Source organism: Ruditapes philippinarum, unplaced genomic scaffold (genome assembly GCF_026571515.1).
Source record: "Ruditapes philippinarum isolate M1 unplaced genomic scaffold, ASM2657151v2 ctg805_1_1_1_1, whole genome shotgun sequence".
Taxonomy (NCBI): Eukaryota; Metazoa; Mollusca; class Bivalvia; order Venerida; family Veneridae; genus Ruditapes; species Ruditapes philippinarum.
In genome coordinates, this window is record NW_026858563.1 from 52,505 (window position 1) to 73,382 (window position 20,878).

Genomic DNA, 20,878 nt, shown 5'->3' on the forward strand with positions numbered 1-20,878 from the left:
TTGTTAAATATCCAAGAGCAACGGTTGTCAGTTGTCCGCTGGTAAACAATAGCGAAAACAGCTATGACGTCAAAATTTCAAACGAACGTTCATATGACGTCACTGCAAATGCTTACAACGTCGCGCCATTTTTTACTTATAAATACGCAAGATATACGAAAGAAAAGACAACTTATTAATACAAAATATTGGACTGCCCCGCCCTGCGCATACTGCGTTAATATAGCGACGTAAAATATAGAGAAGCAATGTTTAGAAATTTAATAATAATGGGCATATTCATTAAGGATATGTTAAAGGTATTGTGTACAAATATGCTAAAAAATGCATTAAAAAATAAAAAAGTTATAGCAAAAGTCAAGGTAATTCTGGGACACCCCTTGTATATAGTAAAATCATAAAATACCATCTCCTCTAAATTGACAGAGGCTAGAGGTTAGATATTTTGCATGGAACATTGCTGTTTTGTTAGATAAAGGTTCTTGAGTTAAAATTTTTGGATTTCATTTGTGATGATTAAATAAAATGGTTTAAATGTATTAAAACTTGTTGTGTTGATATAAATTAATTAAAATTAAATAATATTCAGAAAGGAAATGTGTTCTTTCTTCCAATCTCTTGGATAATTAATCAAAATTAAAAGGAAGTTCACGACAAAATAGGTTGTTGTCAAATTGTTTTTGTACCAATCAATTAATTTGAAAATAATTTTTTTTTGTAAATCTCTTTTTTTATAATGCACTAAACAATAACTGCATTTAAAAACGATGCACGATACCGCATATGAACTTGACGAGATTTAAAGCTAACGGTAGTTTCCTTTTTATTATAAATCCGTGATATTAGTAATGATAACCTCAAAATGTTGACCTCTGTTATGTACAATATCATACTTACCTAAAATGATTTTGTGTTTCAAGGTCAAATGTTAAATATTATCCGATTCTCAGCTTCATATACCTAATTATATATAATCTCCATGTGCATATACGTAAATTCAGCTTATGATACCCTTTATCATGACTTATCATTAAACATAAAATTTCTTGATGTAGTTTCATAAGATACATCCGCAATTTTAGGCATACCCTAGCCAAATTTCTTAGTCAGACTGAAAAAAACATAAACGTGTAGGAAGGAATTGACTGTTTGCTTCGATAGTTAATTTTAAAATGCTAAGTCATGATCTGCATTTCGGATCTGGTAATAAAATAGCTAATTTTAAAAACGTGTTTAAATATAGCTTAAAGTAATTATTGTTTGAATATTTTTAACATACATATGTATTACAACTAAATATAATTTATCTGAGCAAAATCTTATACCTTGACTAAGTCTCCACATTTTCTTTCTTCTTTTTCACTATCATGGTTGACATTAGCTGAATTAGTTTCATTCTCTACTTTGTTTTCTTGCAGTTCCTTTGAAAACAGCACACACATTATTAATACTTCAATGAAACAAACTAAAGCTAATATGAAAACCTATGCTTATTAATAGGTCTATAATGTATTCAATAACTGTTAAGAATTCAGCGTAAATTTGTCATTTTATAAGTTTGCTACATTAAGTTTTTGATAGTCATACAAATGTGTTTTACATAATAACCTTTAAAATGTTTGCACCTCTTTTATTTAATGTCCATTATAAACTTTTAAAAAGATTATAACAAAGGGAACTAATAGAAGGGATACATAATACAACAATAATAATAATATTAACAATGAATTTGAATTTGAATATGTATACATTTATCAATAGATAACTTTGTTTGATTTTCCTGACTACTTATTCTTCAATAATTAGTAACTTATAATATAATATGAATCATGTAAATTTTTAGAGAATGAAATATCTTTATAACAAAAAAAGAATGTTGATATCTTAATCTTATTCCTTTGAATCTTTAGATTAAATTCGTGACAAAAGGAAGGTTAAGGAAGAGAAGAGTTAAAATAGACGGAGAGTAATAAAAAGTACGCAATGACGGGCACACATAGAACTTACACTTAACTTTAAATTTAGTATGTTGTTATTTTTTGTTGTTGTTGTTTTGTTGTTGTTGTTTTTGTTGTTGTTTTGTTTTTATCACTATCATGATTTTTCTATTCATTTATGTATAGATATTTAAGAAAAAAAAGGGAACATAAGCCCTCCTTAGAGAGTTTAGCACTTTACAACAACCACCATAAACCATTCCAAGAGTAATTAGTTCCAATTTATATTGTCTCTGCAGAGCGACACCTTTAAGCAACAACTAAATTATCTCTTTCTAACAAAGGTGTTGCTCATTAAGGGGAAATGTATGATCTGTTCATTATTTAGTATTTCCATATGTCAAATGACAATTATTTTCAAAAGTAAATTCATGTTTCATACAATTGTTTTCGGGTATATTTGATAAGATGTTTTTTTTTTAAATATTGAAAAATATTGAAGCTTTATAATAAATGACATTTTAATTATATTTCTTGTTTCATAAGCTTTTGCTCTTTTTTATCAACCAGTTGAAGTTTATGAATAGCACGTATAATCCCATTAAAAGCAAGAAAAATATATACAAACAGCCAAAATTACGTAAATACTTACGCATATACGTACGATACTTTTACCTGGTCTCTTGAATCATTACCCCAATCATAGTCATACGAGGACCCAGGAAACACAACGCACATAATTGATATAATGTACTAAAAGGCATCAGCTATTTTTTAATTTTTTGATTTTTAATCATTGCCCAAAGAACTAATTCGGGGAAACGTTAATAAAAGCTAAAATAATTGTTTAATATCGGTTAATATTTAATTTCAGAAAATTTTGATGATGGCAAACTAAAGTTAATATTAACTAAAAAGTACTTTTTAAGCTGAAATACCATTCTTGGGTTCCAAATCCTTTTTTATTTTTTTCACTTTTCCACTGGCACATTTTACAAAGTTCCTGCCTTGGTTTTTCGGGTTTTTTTTAAAAAAAACAGCACAAAAAATTTTTGATTTTTTTAATTTAAAAATAAAAAAAAAAATAATAAAAAAATTTACATTTTTTAATTTTTCGTATACGGATTTAAAACGTTAAGAATTCATTGTCAGTATAATGAGTTAATTTTTATAACACGTCATGGCAATATCAAATTAAATTGATCATAGAAAAATGCGTTATGGTTTTTATGTAAAGAACATTCGGTCGGACATGGCACAATATAAGAGTATGATGTCTATATGGATTAAAACATCATAAACATTTACAGAGAAAAATATTTAGATATTTATTTGGACGCAGAAAGGCACTATTCAATCTTGCTTTATGTAATGTACTTTATTTATTAAAATGTTGTCAATCTGAAAAATGGCTGATAAAAATAGTGATTTTATTCGTGAGTCCGAGAATAATATTCATAAAATATGCCATATTCCAGACCTTAATATCTACAACTAAATAAATAAATAACTAGTTCACATTTACATGAATGATAAATTGTATATATTAAATTGTACAGCCTAGAAGAGGCGTATACAAATAAAAACATGTGAGGTTTAACACAAGTGTAAAATGGATGCAAAGGAAAGGATAGGTTTCATGGAAAAAAAATAAGTCATATGTTACCTGAAATAAGTTGTTATGAATGTGAAATAATTTGTCATAGCAATAGTATTTTGACTTCCGTTCAAATACTAAATTACCATAGATAAACATACTAGGCCCATTAATTCATCGACAAATTATGGTGAAGTTATTTAGCTATTCCTCTAATAACTTTTAAAGTTTGATTTTTTTTGGCCAAGCAAGTGCATTTCTCCGGGGTCATTTTATTTTGTCGAAATTGTTTGTAAAAAGTCCCATTTTTGGCTAATCAGGGTACATTGATTTACTCCTCCGTGTACCATAATCACAATGTTTAGTTGTCCCTTTCCTTGGGAAATTTGATTTTCATCTTGTTTTCGTCTTTTTATTTTACATAATAAAATTTCTTTAAAAAACATGTAAACATGTGCATATAATCGCTTGTCTAAAGTCGGCACACGTAACACAGTGATGGTTGAGTAAAATTTATTTCTAGAATAGCGTTAAAGTTGAAGCGTTCTGGCACATGCTAAATTTAGTAACGTCGAAGCAGTATTCCGCGCAGTAGTTTCGTAGTTCTATTTCTTATTCGCAGTGTTTCTATTTTTAAAACGAGTGTAAATTCGAAAATACGTCTGCACGGATAATAGCAAGGGACAAATAAGTATGGCAATTGAAATTACTGGATCTGAAAAAAAACTATATACGGTCCCTACGCTAATGCAGCTTTGTCCAATACAAAACATTACCCCTTTAAATTCAATAGATGGACAGCGTGTTATAAGCTGAATTCGATATGTCATCTTTTTCTGTGCTTTTTAAGTCTGTTCCCATATTATGCAGCCTAAAAATAGCTACCTTACAATAGGAAATCAGCCAGATGAGCAGTCCATTATTTGTTTACGGAGATAAGAAAATATTATTCGTCGAATGGACAAAAAATGGAAATAACCAATGTTTATTTAACAAATTGAACAAAGGCAGCATTGTCGCAAAATACGCCCGTCACAAAATCTTTTGAGATGTGGGCATTATAGATATGCATATAGCAGATATGCTCTGGGCAATATCCGGAAAATATCTGGACATTTTATCCTCTCACAGTTTTGTAATTTTGCACGTATAACTCTGAATCACTTTCTAAAATTAATTTTGTTCGATTGTCCGTAGTCGTTAACCTTAGGATGGAATTCCTATTTTAGTATCAAACAGGCTTACCAAATTAGCTGAAAAAATACTTTTTTTCACTCTTTATCTCTGTTCAAACAATGAATTATCTATGTTTTTTCGAAATTATAACAGATTTTATGTTCATCATTTGTTCAACAATCTACCTTCTTTCCAGGAGTTTGCAATAATACTTTGCTCTAATGTTGATTACCTTGTTAAACGTTTCCTGTCAAGATTTCTTGTATAAACAAATCTTTTCAAATGATATATGCTTTATTTCTCAGCTAAGTCTAATAATATTATCTTAAAAATTATAATTATTCACGTAAAAAAAATAATTTGAAATATTTCTATAAATACTACCTTTTTGTATTTGCAATGGCAAATCATTGCATTTACAAATAGAATAAACCCCACAAATGAGATGTTTCCTATCATCCAGGCATCAAACAAATCCATTGTGGAATCAAATGATAGTCTATTGTGAACTCCTGCCCAGTTTACGAATAGTTGTGTTAAGGCACCTGTAGGAATTGTAATGCGTGGAGATACATTTTCACCGAGGAGGAATGACGTGAGTGCAATGATAACCACAAAAACTGGAGGGACAACAACCATTGTAAAATAAGATCCTCGCGGACGTTTAAAACGTATAGATGTAGTCAGTGTTGAAAATGATCCAACTGAAATAAAAAGTAATGACAAAACCATTAAAAATATAGCTCATCTTATTCGATATAAATAAAATCCTCAATCTACTGACGCAAACTTAAATAATTTCAATTGATAACATTAGGTAAACATTTAAAGCATCAAACATATACAACACATTCAAAGTACACAAATACAATTTGATTTTTGCTACTTAGTTCAAAATAACAATATCGTTTACCAACTATTTCTTCTATAACTTTAGAAACAGACTCTAACTCAAACACGAATAAATGTCTATATTCCTGCAATGTAGGCCATGTCAAATAATAGAGTCAAAGATATTGTTCCAAGTGTCAGTTACATGCGAACATGTGAAGAAAAAGTGACACTCGTTTTTCATTTGCCTCAAATAACTAATCACACTTATTCGTTAGAGTCTATGTTATTCTAAATGCCTCTTTTCAAAAATATTAGTCATGTTATGAGGTATGACAATTTGCAAAAGCAATAATGTTTTTCTACATATAATCAGGATAACTTGTAATTGAAAGAAATATATCAATGCGCAAACATTTATTAGTAGAACAGTGCTATCCTTAGAAATAATATCCAATATTAGTCATTTAAAATATTGTAGTCAATGTTACCTGTAAAATCGAGTTTTTTTTTCTTCAAATATATGAAAGTCTATATTTTTAAATACAATTATTTTTTGTTTGGTCAAATTGCATTTTCTATATTTATTGTTTTGTTCAACATCAATTAAAGATATATAACATGTTTTAAAAAGTGATTCTTTCTTCGTGTCAGTATTTTGATCAACGAGTTTATCAGTCGTCATTGAAAGAATAACTATCTGCCTTTATGTTATTTGTCTTGAAAAACTCGAAACAACATGTTAGTTTCAAATGTTAAATATACTTATGCAATTTTTGGCAGATATTTTAATACAATATTGAATTTCAATATTGATATTCATCATTATATATCAACATAAATGGTAGGATTGTCATGTTGTAAACTTTATATTTTTTCGTTGACAGTGATATTTTTCATCAATCTTGTCATGAGTTGAAAATACTTTTGGGCAGAACGTCACGTAAACGGCCATATAAAGTATAGTTTCAATGATAATTACCGTATGGGTAGTTATTTCGATACTCAGTGGCTTTGCTCTGTGGTGTGTCTTCAAAAATAAAAGTGTCCTCATTACAAGCAATGTCAACTGCGTTCTTTCCAACCCAATGTAAAAGAAGATAGTCTGTCGATAGGGCATCTATATTGATCAATCAAGAAAATTTTAATTTCTGTTTGATAAAAAAGTATTTCATGAAGTAATCGGTAAATAGAAAAATATATATGTTAAGATATTTAATTTTACATTGTTGTTGTTTTATGAAGTTTGTAATGCACAAAAACACATTTTTGAATTCAGACTGTGCATAAATAAAGTATTTTAAACCCTAATAGTTTTTAAATATGACATAATTGGTTTCATTCACCTCGTTTAAAGCAATAAAATATTTTTATGATGTATTTTCATCCTGATATTCAAGTAATACTTACAACTTTGAATGGAAATTTCGCAGGATTGCTCGTCAAATGGGTATTTTTTGAAACTCATTACACAGTGTGCTTTAATGTCAAACCTGAAAACATTTTTAAAAAACTATCTGCCACTGTCATGTCGTGACTACCCACGCATACCACTTTATCAGAATCTACAATTGTCATTTAGAGCTCAAGGACAACCTCCCTGCGGATATTAGGCCAGTGCATTGCCAAGTTTTGTATGTTACATGTTTTAGTGGCAAATATCAAAGTATCAAAGTGACCTTTACCTCTGGCCTACTGGCAAAAAACTGAAACCTGAATACCTAAGCCCAAATTCAGGCAGCTTTTTGTGGAGTGTTTTATGATGAATATATTATGAGAACATAATTATATGCTTAGAATATGAAATGTCAAAATATATACATTTTGGACCGGCTTTCTTAAGCATTTGTGCAGACAAGCTTATTGTAGTTAAAGCCCCTGTGACATTGAACTTTGACACTGTCGCCATCAAATCAATAGGGGTCATCTACTAGTCAAAGACAACCTCAATACGAAGACTGTTGACCGAAACATTCTAAATCAAGTGAGCGGACACGCTTTTTGAGCTAAAAACACTTCAACCTTAACCTTAGACCCAGTGACCACAAAATCAACAGGAGTCATGTAACATTCATAGCCAACCTCAATACCAAATATGGAGACTGTTAACCAAAGCATTCTTTAGCAATTGAGCTGACAAGCTTTTTGAAATAAAGTAGTCTGTGACCTTGACCTTCTACCTCATAATCAATAGGGGTCACCTCATGGTCATGATCAAGTTCCACGGCAAATATGAAGGTTGTGGGTCACAGGATTCTTAAGTTATTGGGTTGACACATTTCTTTAAGTCAAGCCCTACAAACCAGAACAATCAATTAATAGCAAAGTTAATTCATTTAATAAATTAAAATATATGATACTGATAGCCCAGGTTATTAATTCAAAGACATAACCTCCTTATAATGTATGATGATCTTAATAGTAACAGTGACCTTGACACTAGGGTGCCAAAACAATCAAAAGCGAGATCTACACATAAGCTTGCAAGACACTTAGATCAATTTTAATACCCCTTCCTAACTCTAATTTTGTCCGGAAACATGTGTTGGTAGTGTCCTTGACCATGACGATAGGAACCAAAAAGTTATTACGAGAAATTGCTTAACACAAGGTTTTGTTTCGACCCGAAACATTTTTCTCTATTCTTAGATCAGTAACCTTTACCATAGGATCCAGAATACCGATTGCCATCAAGATCTCGACTGAAACTTTGTATTTATTTGTCTCATAAAAGTTTTTTTCTCATGTCTAAATCTAGTAATTTACTGGAAACATATTATTTTTCTAAAAAAGCGTAGAACAATGTGTAAAACATTACTCAGGATATTTAGTTAAATGGCACTATATAATCCATGTAAAATAAGTTGACGTAAAGGAAGTACCAATTACCATGTGTCACTTTGGCAATAAATATTTGAAATAAAATGAATTCTGCCTACAGCTAGCACTCACATGTGTATATAATTTACATAATAATCTTTAATTAAAAAAAAATGGAAACTAAAAAAAAAACACTTTGTTAGATTATTTACCTGCCACTGTAGAATACGTCTCCATTTTTATGGATAAATGCCAACTGATTGCTTGTTAATAGCCCGTGTAAAAGTGAATTTCGTTCTTCTATAAAGTATAGGTCTGGTATCCAAAGGCTATTAACTATATCATCTCCCAATGGAATAATATCATATGTGGTTTTGTTTTCAGTAAAATCTAACCGTCTGTCAGTCCAATTCATCCGGAGATAAAGTGAAAACTCAATTTCCTTAAAAAGATAAAAGCATGCATTAGCTCCTTATTACGTTTTTTTCTGATAGATGCAGCGTCATTACATGAATAATTGAGTCCATTCATGAAACACATGATAGATGGTGAACATTACAGCTTCTCTCAAGCCCCCACCCATTTACAGCTTAACCTGTTAAAAAATAAATTCAATCGATGATTTCGGATATATTGAAATGCAGTTGTATTTAAAAACAGTCCTTTTCATATTTTTTTTAATTTACAAATAGTTTGTAAATCAATCAATATATTAAACTGCTCTTTCAAATGTATTCTTATTAAAAATTAAAAAAAAACTCACCCTGTCCTTGTCACTTTCAGAGTTTAAATCTGTGATGTCAAGTTGTACAGAAACGTTTGTAATATTGTCTGTAAGTATCAAACAAAAATATAATTTAGTATAATGTATATTGTTGACGTCAAATGTGTATGCTGGAGGTGTTATATTAAAGACAAGTATGAATAGAAAAAAAGATTTTCTCTACAAAGATAATATGGGAAATCTAATAAGGAATCAAGTCGAACACTGCAGATATTTAACAACCATACGATCAAGTAACCTTAAACATTTTAGTTTAAATAAGATAAAATATTGATATGTTAATATAAATACTTGTGTCTGGTGGAAAGCTATGGTCATAATTTGATTCCCGTAAAAGGTAATGCGCTAAGTCATACCTGAAATAAATATACATATTTGGCAAGGTCAACATCTGCTTAACAATTATTTGTAAATTATTATAATTTTGAACATAAGGGTTTGTATATTGCTTGATAAGGGTCTGTGAAAATGTTATCATATTACTGGAAAAATCATTTTCTCCCTGAACTGCACAATTTGGATTTAAGAACATCGTTTTTTTGTTTTTTTTTTAACTCTCAATCTCGTAATATAAGTAGAGTCAACCCTGTGAAAAAGGCCGCCCAAAGGAGAGGTGGCCATTTCACAGGTTCATACAATATAAAGAATGACAAAGTGTGACTTGCCCTTGCCCGAGGAAGGTCAAACCTGCTGTCTGTATATCGTGTTGCTACATTTCTACTAATTAGTTTCTATTTCTTTCCATTGGTTCAATATAAAATAATCAGAGCCAGAGCATAACCGACATTGATAACAGATAGATAGACAATCAGGTGCATAACAATATACGCCGAATTTCTGTCGAGCGTATAAAAAAGAAAACAACTTGATCAGATCTATTTTGTTAATTCCTATACATATACTAATGTTTACTAATTATTTTGTATGTGTAACTTAAAGCGCAAAATCTTGAAAATGGTAAAAGTTTGTTTTTTTTACATTAGAAAATTGTGTCCATGGCAACATCTAGCCGATTTTCCGCAAATATATTTTTTCTTAAATATTGGACATAGTGGTTTTTGTTTGTTTGTTTGTTTGGGGTTTACGTCACATCGACACAGGATCTGTCGGGATTCGAGCCCACATCGGTATTGGGCAAGTGGTTTGAAGTCAACGACCTAAACCACTCGGCCACGAACATAGTGGTCTTGAACAAATATTCAAAGTATTATGCTATTTTGGTTTGGTATCTTGTCGGCTTGGTGATGAAGGGACTAGAGTGGTTATAATGATCAACGCAAAACCTTTGTTCTGTGTCACATTTAAAACATAGGTAGATTTATCAACATGATCAGCAACCACACATGCAAGATTTGAACTGAATATTCGGCAATGTCAGGCGGAGTTATTTTTGCAGAATAAAGCCATTAGTTTTGTCAAGTGTTATTATCCACTTGCCACTATAACATTTAGACACTTTACATGTCAACACAATTTAAAGGCATTCCACTGAGGTTTAAAAGCCATAAAAAATACATTTGAATTTCTTAAATAAATAAGATGGGGCACTTTAAACAGAAATATATGCAAAGATAGTTAAGAAATATGCTTCGAAATGAATTGGAAATTTATGCTTTTCTTAGCCAGATTTGAGTGAAAAGTGTTTAAACGATTTTCATTTTTTGTTTTTCAGTACAATTTGAATAATTATTCTGGAAAAACGGAGTGTGCGAATGATCTGAAATTTTGCACAAAGATTAGTGGAATAAACCTACATCAAATGATACATTTATCTGGAAAAATATTTTCAGTCCCATCATGCCAACAAAACCTCAGTGGAGTCCCTTTAAGACGTTTAATTATCAATAATAAAAGTTATATACCTGGTGTATTTTATCGCCTGTTATCTATTTATCCAAATAAACGAGGTTTACGAACTGGGATCTATTATCTTAACATATTATAACAATACAACATGTGTATTACATTGGTGGTACTTTTCGTTAAATATCTTGCTCGGAACACAAAAGCGCCTAAATACTAACAAGTGTCTCAATTCCATTTTTCAGTAATTTCTTTTACAGTATTATAGACATGCCAGACTAACTGTAAAATTGGTGTCTTTGCAGGTAATGTCTAAATGTTATCCATTGATAATCAATTTAAATGTATTATCAATCAGTAAAGATTTGCCCAAAATGTGACTACCCAGAAACACATGAGAAATAATGGATACTTTATATAAATGAATAAACATAGATATTGTCAGATACCCGAGATTTCATTTATTTAACAACCGGAGACAGTACAAGTGCCGCACAATATCGATATGAATGTTTGAGATCATAATTACAAATGTTGAGCTTCTTATCCTTTTAGACAACACATATACAATAACCTGACTTATGTGTATAAACTATAATATTTTTGCATACAGTGATATCTTGTAATGTAATAATCATTACATTACATATCTATCATTCACAACCGGAAATAGAGTTTTGTTTTTTTTAATCAGTGTTAACGCCATAGGAAAGACAGGAAGCCATAGGAGTCAGCTTTATTTGTCAGCCATTTAAATACATGTATTTTATTTAAGAAAATTTAACATTTCATTTAACAAATAAGTCATCTTTATATACAAAAAAGTGATACAAGTGCAAATTTTAAAAATTTCGGATGCAAGTGATCTTACATTACTGACAGAGTTATATATTTTATCTACTATAGTTTCCCGTCTAAATTTGGAAGAAAAAAAGTGTGGGAATAAAGAAATTTTTTAATTGAATTATCTTAATTTCTATCGGAATGTTAGTCATTTTCAGAGCGTATTTGCCATTAATGGCACTCTTCAAAATACATTTGTACTTTAGATAATGGCGTTTCCTTTGAGACAGGGCTAGTTCATTTTCAAGGAGAAACCAACTGGGAGTAGATATTTGGCTTGCGTGACTCTTTTCATGAAACATTTCCTATTTCAAATTTAAGATATTTTGAACAAAAAACAAACCTTTTTATGGATTTTTCGAGAGCAACCATTTTCAAAATAGAGAGAAATAAAAAATGTCTAAAGAACACTCAAAACGAGAAAAATTGGAAACTTTGCAGTTTCGATATTATTGCGCCAGTTCATGGACGGTAATGAAAAGTGCATGTTATCGCCAACGTCCCATAGGACCAGTTTAAGCCGTATTCAACATTTAAGATGAAAAATTTAAATTTGGAAATTTTAACATCTGCAGGTGTGTGCATAAGGCGCTTTTTTAACCTTCAATGTGACACGTTATTGCCATTCTTTGAAAGGAGCCGTGTGGTCCCAAATTAATAGACTGTGTGCCATTAAAAACAATGGGCGGAATTGAATGAAATTGAACTTTGAAAGGGGATCAGAGGTTATCACAGATATGCTGTCAAAAGACAAATTTTATAAAGGATGCCACATATCCCAATATTAATTAAGAAGTATTCAATTGCGGATTTCTGGACCCATCCAAATAGAAATAATAGCCGAATAGAAAAAAATAAAAATACCACAAGCATAACAATAATGTAATTAAATGTACGGGCGACATTTTACGACCTCCACACGGCTAATGTACCGTAAAATAGAGAAAAATAAAATATCCCTAATGAAGGCGCAAGACGACAACATTAAGCATGCTGCAGTCTAGTTTTGCTTGATCCTGTTCAAGGACGGTAATAGAAAGTGCATATTACTGTCCATCCTCCTAGTACCGGCTAAAGAAGTATTCAATATTAAGCATTAAATGGTAAAAACATTGAAACTTGAAATTTTATAGTGACAGGCTAATCGAGTCAAAGATTATTTGATGTTATCTCCAATCAATGAGCAGTAGGTATGATAATTAAATTATCGTGGTTTGCATTATATCAATATACCATATTTATAACCTATCAGTAGTAATCTATAAATTTTAGATATGTGTCTTCACTGCAGCAATTATTCATCGCTGTCGCTTATACGGTGTGAGAACCAATTAGGCTGTTTTAGGGCGCTAATTTAATAATATTCTTTTTTTTTTTTATTTATTAAATTTTCTTTATTGTCCAGTTCGTAAAAACAATACATTTCATACATTATACAAATATACAAACATATTACAAATTGTTTAATTGCAAGAATAAACAGTGGTTACATCAGAAAAAAAACTTTAATAAAAGATTAAGTAGATTTAAACTGATTTAACATGGTTGTAAAAATGGAAAAGTAATCTAGAGCATGATATATGTAATTTTAATTATTTATAGTTATGTTTTCATTAATAAAAAAAGAAGCGTTTCATAGTAAGCGTGTAAATAATATCTTATAGACTCCAGCCAGTCGCATATGTTTATGATGTGAATATGCTCCATTTGTTGTTATGGACATCGACCTTATTTTTCATTTCAGCAATGAGTCTTTCTAAACTAAGTTTATATCTAAAATAATTTAAAAATTCACTGAAGTTTGGTATGGTTTTCTGGTATTTATTTTTAAATATAAAATATTTACCTAAGAGTAAAATATAGTTAATGCAGTTTGATTTCATATTATTTTGAATATTCACGTTACACAAACTGACAGTTTCGTATGATACCAAAGTTGTGTCTGTAGAATATTTTGATTGTAAAACAATCCTGATTTGACACCAAAATGGTTGAATTTTTGAGCATTCCCAATATAGATGTACATTAGATTCTGGAGTTTTTCATTGTTTGGCAAAATACGCATAAGATATTTATACTGAAAACTTCGAAGTTTGGTATCAATCGTTATGTTTATGATTTGATGGAATATATTTTTCCATTCAAAGTTGCCTGAGAGTTCAGCTTCCCATTTGTTTTCTTGATGATTGTTTGTTGTTGTTTTCTTTTGAATAAGCATAGTATAAATAAATCGGCAGGTTTTAATTTGAGGTTTTAATTTATCAATTAAGTAGTTATTAGCTTTGTATTGTATCCCTTCAGATTTTAGTTTTTTTTTCCATTCTTTTGGTATGCATTTTATGAGTTGATGATAGTTTAAAAAGTTTGATTGGGCTATGCCATAAAGGTTTTGGATTTCGTTAAAGCTATAAAATTGTTTTTTCCTATAATCGTATATATGTTCGATGAAGATTACGCCTTTTTCCATCCATTCACAGAAAACAAATGGTTTGTTACATAGTTTTATATTCGTGTTGTTCCATATAATTTCTTTACCAACATCAGTTATTTCTTTATTAAAGTTTGCATACGACCAAGCACTGAGTACGTCTTTTAAAAATGTAGATCTAATATCTAAATTTTCAATATCTTTTATGTTTAGATTACATTTAAATATGAATTGTTTTCCATATCTATTTAACATATTTTCATATACTTTAACCCATTTTGAATGTTGCTGCAATTTAATGCGTTTAACCCAGGAGTATTTTAAGGAATATATAAAACTTTCAACGTCTAACATTTTAAGCCCCCCATGTTGGTAATCTTGAATAATTTTATCTCTTGATATTTTGGTTTGTTGTCCCATAGAAAGTTAAACATGAGCTTTTTTATTTTATTTATGATTTCTTGGTCTGGGTTATGTAAAACTGTGAGAGGATAAATAAGTTTGGGCATTGCAAAAGTTTTAAGAACGGTTATTTTTCCAAAAAGACTTAGTTTCCATCGTTTCCATTTATGCAAACATTGATCGAACTCTTTCAGTTTAGGTGTTAAATTAGTATTAAGCATTTCGTCTATGTTATTAGTGAAAGTTATACCGAGCGTGCTAGCTTTTTCAGATGTCCATTTAAAATTATTGTCATTGCAGAAATTGATATGAGTATTTCTTAAACTTCCAAGTTTTAAAACAGTACATTTATCTTTATTCAATTTAAGGCCTGATATATTTGAAAATTTTTTTAGTGTTGAAATAAGTGTTAGAAACGATCTTTTTTCTCCATCAGTTATAAAACATGCATCATCGGCAAAAAAGTGTTTCTTTTAGTTCAATGTTTCCTATCTTAATGCCTTTAATATCTTTATTTTTGGTAACTTCATTTGAGAGTAATTCTATACAAATAATAAATAGGTAAGGGGATAAATGGCACCCTTGTCGCACGCCTTTTTCTATTGTAAAGAAACTGGATAGATGACCATTATTATGTATACACGATTTAGCATCTTTATAAAAAAGGCCAACCCAATTTATAATATGTTGAGGAAATTTAAATTTCAATAAGCATTTTTTCATAAAGTTATGGTCAAGACTATCAAAAGCTTTATTAAAATCAGAAAAAAATATTAACCCTTTTTCATTTAAATTATTAATATATTCGATTGTCTCTTGTAAAATTCTAACATTTTCCCCAATATATCTACCTTTGATAAAGCCTGTTTGCTCTGAACTGATTATATTTGGAAGTTTGGTTTTTATTTTATTTGCAATTGCTTTTGTCGCAATTTTGTAATCTACATTTAGTAAAGAGATCGGACGCCAATTATTTATTGATAACGTGTCTTTGTCTTTCTTTGGAAGAAGAGTAATAATACTTTGTTTTTGAAGTTCCGTAAGATTTCCGTTATCATAAGAGTAGTTTAGAGAACTAATAAGATATTGTTTTAGATCATTCCAAAATATTTTGTAAAAATCAGCAGTTATACCGTCACTTCCAGGACTTTTGTTGTTTTTCATGTCTTTAAGAGCAATTCCGCATTCGTAATCTGTAAGATGACCATTTTCTACATATTCATTATTTTGTTCTAAAGTATTTATTTCATTTGCGAAAAAGATAGAATCTTCGCAATCTTCTATTTGTAAGTCTTTTTTATATAAACGTTCATAAAAATCTTTAATCTTAGTCAAAATTTTGTTTTGATTCGTTTCAATGTTATTTCTATTATCTTTTAGTTGGCTAATTATTTTTTGTTCAGCATTTTTCTTTTCAAGGTTAGCAAAATATTTTGTGTTTTTCTCTGACCCTTCCACCCATTCAGCTTTGCTTCTTAGCAGGATACCTTTAATTCTTTTGTCAATAAGATCATTAAGTTTTGCTTTTTCAGATTTAAGATTTTCTATTAAAATATTATTACTTGTATTTAACTCAATTTCTTTTTCCAGATCCCTAATTTTAGAATTAATTTCATGCTCATTTCTAAGATCATTTTTCTTTTTAATGCTAGCGTATTTGATAGTTTCATCTCTTATTCTGCCCTTAATTATTTCCCATAATACGTTTGGATTTGCTTGGTCATTAAATGACACTATTTCTTGTATTGATGATTTTATTTTATTTTGATAATCAGTGTCTAAAAGTAACGAATTGTTAAGTTTAAAGTATCCTGGGCCCTTTTTACATTGAATAAACTTTAGATGCATAATCACAATAGAATGATCTGATTTATAACCAGTTTTTATTTGAAAGTCTGTTACTGAATTAAGAGCACAAGTGGAAAAAAGAAAATAGTCGAGTCTGCAGAAAATTGGTGGGTTATTATGAGAGTGCCAAGTAAAAAGTTTTCGTTCTGGATTAAGTAGTCTAAAAACATCACAAAGATCAAATGTATCAATTAGTTCATTAACCATTTTAGAAGTTCGTTTATTTGTATCACTTTTACCGTTTAGTTTGTCTAAAGAATGATTAATAACAGTATTAAAATCTCCGCCAACTAGTAGTATTTCGTCACTAAATTTATCAAGATTGGTTTCTAATATATTGAAAAAATTGATATCGTCGTTATTTGGAGCATAAACGTTGAATATATTTATCACCTTTTCCTAAATTTCTAGTTTAATTCGTTGCATTCTGCCCACAATAATTTCTTGATATTCTAAAATTTTACAATTACAAGACGTATTAATAAAGATACCGACGCCTAAGCTGTTTGTACTATGTCTGCTTAAGGAAGATTTTCCGTTCCACTTTGCCGACCAATTTTCTGTATCATCAGTGTTTGAGTTATAATGAATTTCTTGCAATAACGCTATTGAAATTTTTTGTTGGTTAAGCCAACACAGAACACGGTCACGTTTGTTTGTCGATGCTAAACCTTTTACATTAAAAGTACATATTTCAGTTGAAGACATATTATATTGACTAAAGATTCATTTGTAAGTTTGTGTTTACCGACTGGAGTCTATAATGTTCATTTTTTAATGATTTTATCATCAACATTTTATATATCATGCTTAGATGTATAAACAGCAGATAGAAATACATAAGTAAAGAGATTATATTGAAATACCGTTTGTTCTTTTACATGAATGGCAAAAAGTTAATAAGTACGATTTTCCTTAAGTTGAATATTTAGCTTCAGCGGTAAAATGTATTAATAAATTTATTCATGGATGCTTTATTCGTATACACAATATTTCCTTTTCTAATTTAAACATTCATCTTTTAAAAAAAAATAATAAAGCGATCAAAACTTGACAAAACAAAGAAAAAAAACAAATAACACACAAAATCAAAACAAGTCTATCAAAAAAGTACAGTATGTCTATATAGAAACATGTATTCAATATGTCGAAGAAGTTGTAGCAGTTTACATATATTTGTTTTAATCTTCATGGTTACGAATTTACATTACAACAATGTATTTGTTTTAAAGACATACTTGACGAGTTGTCTTACACGGGACAGTATTTTAGTAAAAAAATGAAAAAAATATATGAGCCAAAATTTGGTAAAGGTAATCAAATTGTTTCAACTGCTTGCCTCATTACTATATCATTTTCCACAAGAAAACTTTATGAAGAGATGTTAAATATATCAAATACATATTTATATCGGAAAGAAAATATGCATTTACATGACTTAAATATGAATTTAATAATATTCTTAGCAATTCATATTCTATCTGTTAAAAAACTGGCTAACTAAATTTACCAATATTCATCCCCGTCAATGTTTCTAGTAAGACTGATCACTAATATGTACTTATTCGACGTTTCAATGTTTGTGAGGAAAAAAAAGAGAAAAGAGAAAACAAATTAAGGACAAAGTTTTCAATATTTCTTTCTATTGTTCACCTAAGATTCAAGACAAAATGAGTCGCGACATTAAAAAGTATGATAGTTACCTTGTGGGTTCAAGAGATGAAGTAGTAACAGCGACTGTTGTGATCAGCAGAAATCGTTGAAAAAACATCATGCCTGTAGGTCACACTGTAAAAGAAAATATTTTAACCTAGTTATTATATTACTTGTAAAAATCCGGAGCATGGAAGATACCGAAGAAACACTGATAACAACAAAAGGATATGTAAATAGTATACTCGGTATGATTAAGTCTGTTCATGAGAGAATGTGTAAAAGTGCAACATCTCTCTCGCTCCTTAGCACCCGTCTATAGCACCCGTCTAAGAGAAATTCAATCTTCAACATAAAGTACTGAAATCAATTATACCGTAGGAACAAAGAATATATCACGACATTGAAATGACGTACATGGCTACTACTAACAGCTGCAACACGGATCTTCAAACTTGCTGCCGTGCAGTAGCACATCGGCAGGTTTAAATCGGAAATAGAAATAGTGTCACTTTCTTCATCTGACATATAGACCAAACACATTGCTTCGAAATTATTATTATGAAACAAGTTCTGTATAAGGGAAAAGTATTTATTCGATGACGTTCAGGACCATACTTATTAAAGACTTAATTTGTTTCAAATATTAGCGTTGTATTACTAATATAGAAATGCAGATTAAGAGTTTACAAATTTGGTAAAATATAAAGAAAAAGGAAACTTACAAACTTACATTCTAGATGTTTAACCTAAAAGTAAAAAATCCGCCCCTTCACTCTAGCGTCAGAGAAAAATAATGACTTCAATAAAGATGTAATATTTCTGCCAACCTCGACTTTTAACTGCAATCCACCCCCTTTAGCTATCTTAATATAATGGTCTTTGCACATTCTATAATGTACACATGGTTTTAACTCTTTGCACTTTGACACATCTTGAGTTATCAACATGAATGTATAATACATAACTCGGATTACATGAAAATTAAAGATAAAAACATTAAAGATAATAAACGTCGTTTTGGCTTTTTTAAAAACTCAACATTTCCTTAATTTCATTTTGTTTTTCAAAATAACAAAACTTTCAACAAGTAGGAAAAAGGTCTAATTAAAATATTGCATTAATTTACTATTAATAGAACAATAATAATCAAAAGAGTGTATAAGTAATCATGATTTGATCTCAATAATTTCATGAGTATGTATTCCTAACACTCATACCGAACTTGTTTTGATGTCGAGAGAGCAAGATAGTTCAAGTTTTACAGGTTGCTGTAGTACTATTAACAGTTACATAGTAATGCAGAAATTATAATGCCGTCCGACCCCGTATTCGACAGTCCTTTATTCGACTACCCGGCAATATTTAAAGTCGATCGGCGGTCCCGTTTATATATGCTATAAATTAATATACTATTATATACGTAGCAGAAGTTAAGCGATGACATCTTTGTTTAATTACTTTTGAAAGTTCTTGCTAACAAAGTGTTGTTAGGTCTGAAGCACATCACTTACTGAGTCTCATATGGCTTTCATAAACAATAGGATACTATCTTTGACATCAAATCTAATTGAAAGATTCGTAATTGATCATAACTTGTCTAATTCAAATTACTTGATAAGTCCTTTTCGATAAGAATTTCGATAAGAATTTCACAATTACGTTATTGTTACAGTAACAGAAAGTAGGGATCTGTAAATTGAAATAATGAAATACATTTTAATATCTGTATAGTTAAGGTCTTTGTGCTATAGTTGATTATCCACATGATGAAGAGATAGCATTACGGTCTTGGTTGCCTGGAATCTCTGATTATTTGTCCCTGAAATATGCTTCGATCAAATTGTTCCTATGAGATAGATAAAAATACATATTCCCAAAAAAAAAACACAAAACAGCAAGATTAGAAACGTTGCACTGCCCTAATCATGGAAATCAGTAGTGGTGCTAATTATCGTTCACGCCCGTTCCACCGGCTTAACCTAAAACAACATTTATACATGGTGATTGGAAGCTTTAACAGATGTGTTCGATTAGCAATAAATTGCATACCCTAAAGCCTCAGATGTGTTTGTCTGTGTTGTCTGTGTTCTCAGTGTTTACCAGCTGAATAAATAGGCAATAATAGATGAGTTATATATATTCTATTAAAGTTTTCACAAAAGATAAGATGAAGTATTGATTCGTTTCCTGATTACGACTATCGCTATCCCTTTCTCGGTCGTCACAATAAGTAAATCCCAGAATCAACGACACATGCTTTATATATATTTTTTGTTGCCGATATACAACGCGGTAACTGGGGTTCGGGTACATAATAATTGCTGTCAAGTTAACGCATTGTACATGTAGGGGTATACAATTCAACTCAGACACTTTTCAATAGTAAGGTCTCCAAACTTTGATTAAGCGGTACTTGTTAAAGAAATATATAAAGAAATATCTAAATGTTTAGAAGTATATATGTATATATGGTACTTATTAAACTTATTAACATGGTTACTGGGAATGTTTTTACTTTGTAGTGAATAATATATCGACCTGTAGTTCGTTCCTTCATGATTTAAATTTTCCAGTATGGCGAAGCTTTTTTGTCATTTAAACAAGCCAGTATATAAAACAGAAGAATTGTAAATTTAAACCTAAAGTAACAAACAAATATACATAATGTGCGATAACTTATACACAAAATAGTTTGAAAAAAGATAGAGTAAAACCGATAATCATTGTTTGCTTTTCGAGTTAACAATGATACC

At 30.0% G+C, this 20,878-nt stretch overlaps 1 protein-coding gene across 2 annotated transcripts; it reads right to left on the reverse strand.

The window, feature by feature from the left end:
* Positions 1-4,996: 4,996 nt before the first annotated feature.
* Positions 4,997-19,002, reverse strand: LOC132753602 (gamma-aminobutyric acid receptor subunit beta-1-like). Of its 2 annotated transcripts, none has more exons than XM_060744087.1 (8): positions 18,848-19,002; positions 18,173-18,257; positions 9,437-9,501; positions 9,125-9,192; positions 8,574-8,803; positions 6,952-7,034; positions 6,524-6,661; positions 4,997-5,414 (listed from the first exon to the last, which is right to left on the reverse strand). In XM_060744087.1, the coding sequence occupies exons 2-8, from the start codon at positions 18,241-18,243 to the stop codon at positions 5,053-5,055; spliced, it is 1,017 nt and encodes a 338-aa protein (XP_060600070.1). In that variant the 5' UTR covers positions 18,244-18,257; positions 18,848-19,002; the 3' UTR covers positions 4,997-5,052. The 2 variants fall into 2 exon arrangements, with proteins under 2 accessions (XP_060600070.1, XP_060600069.1); XM_060744086.1 differs by having other exon boundaries at positions 4,999-5,414; positions 18,856-19,002.
* Positions 19,003-20,878: the final 1,876 nt, after the last annotated feature.

Coding starts and splice junctions, on each gene's coding strand:
- LOC132753602 (XM_060744087.1), bottom strand. CDS start 18,243: ATGATGTTTTTTCAACGATTTCTGCTGATCACAACAGTCGCTGTTACT. Junction 9,502..18,172: donor TCATCTCTTGAACCCACAAG/GTAACTATCATA, acceptor TATTTATTTCAG/GTATGACTTAGCGCATTACC. Junction 9,193..9,436: donor TAGCTTTCCACCAGACACAA/GTATTTATATTA, acceptor TGATACTTACAG/ACAATATTACAAACGTTTCT.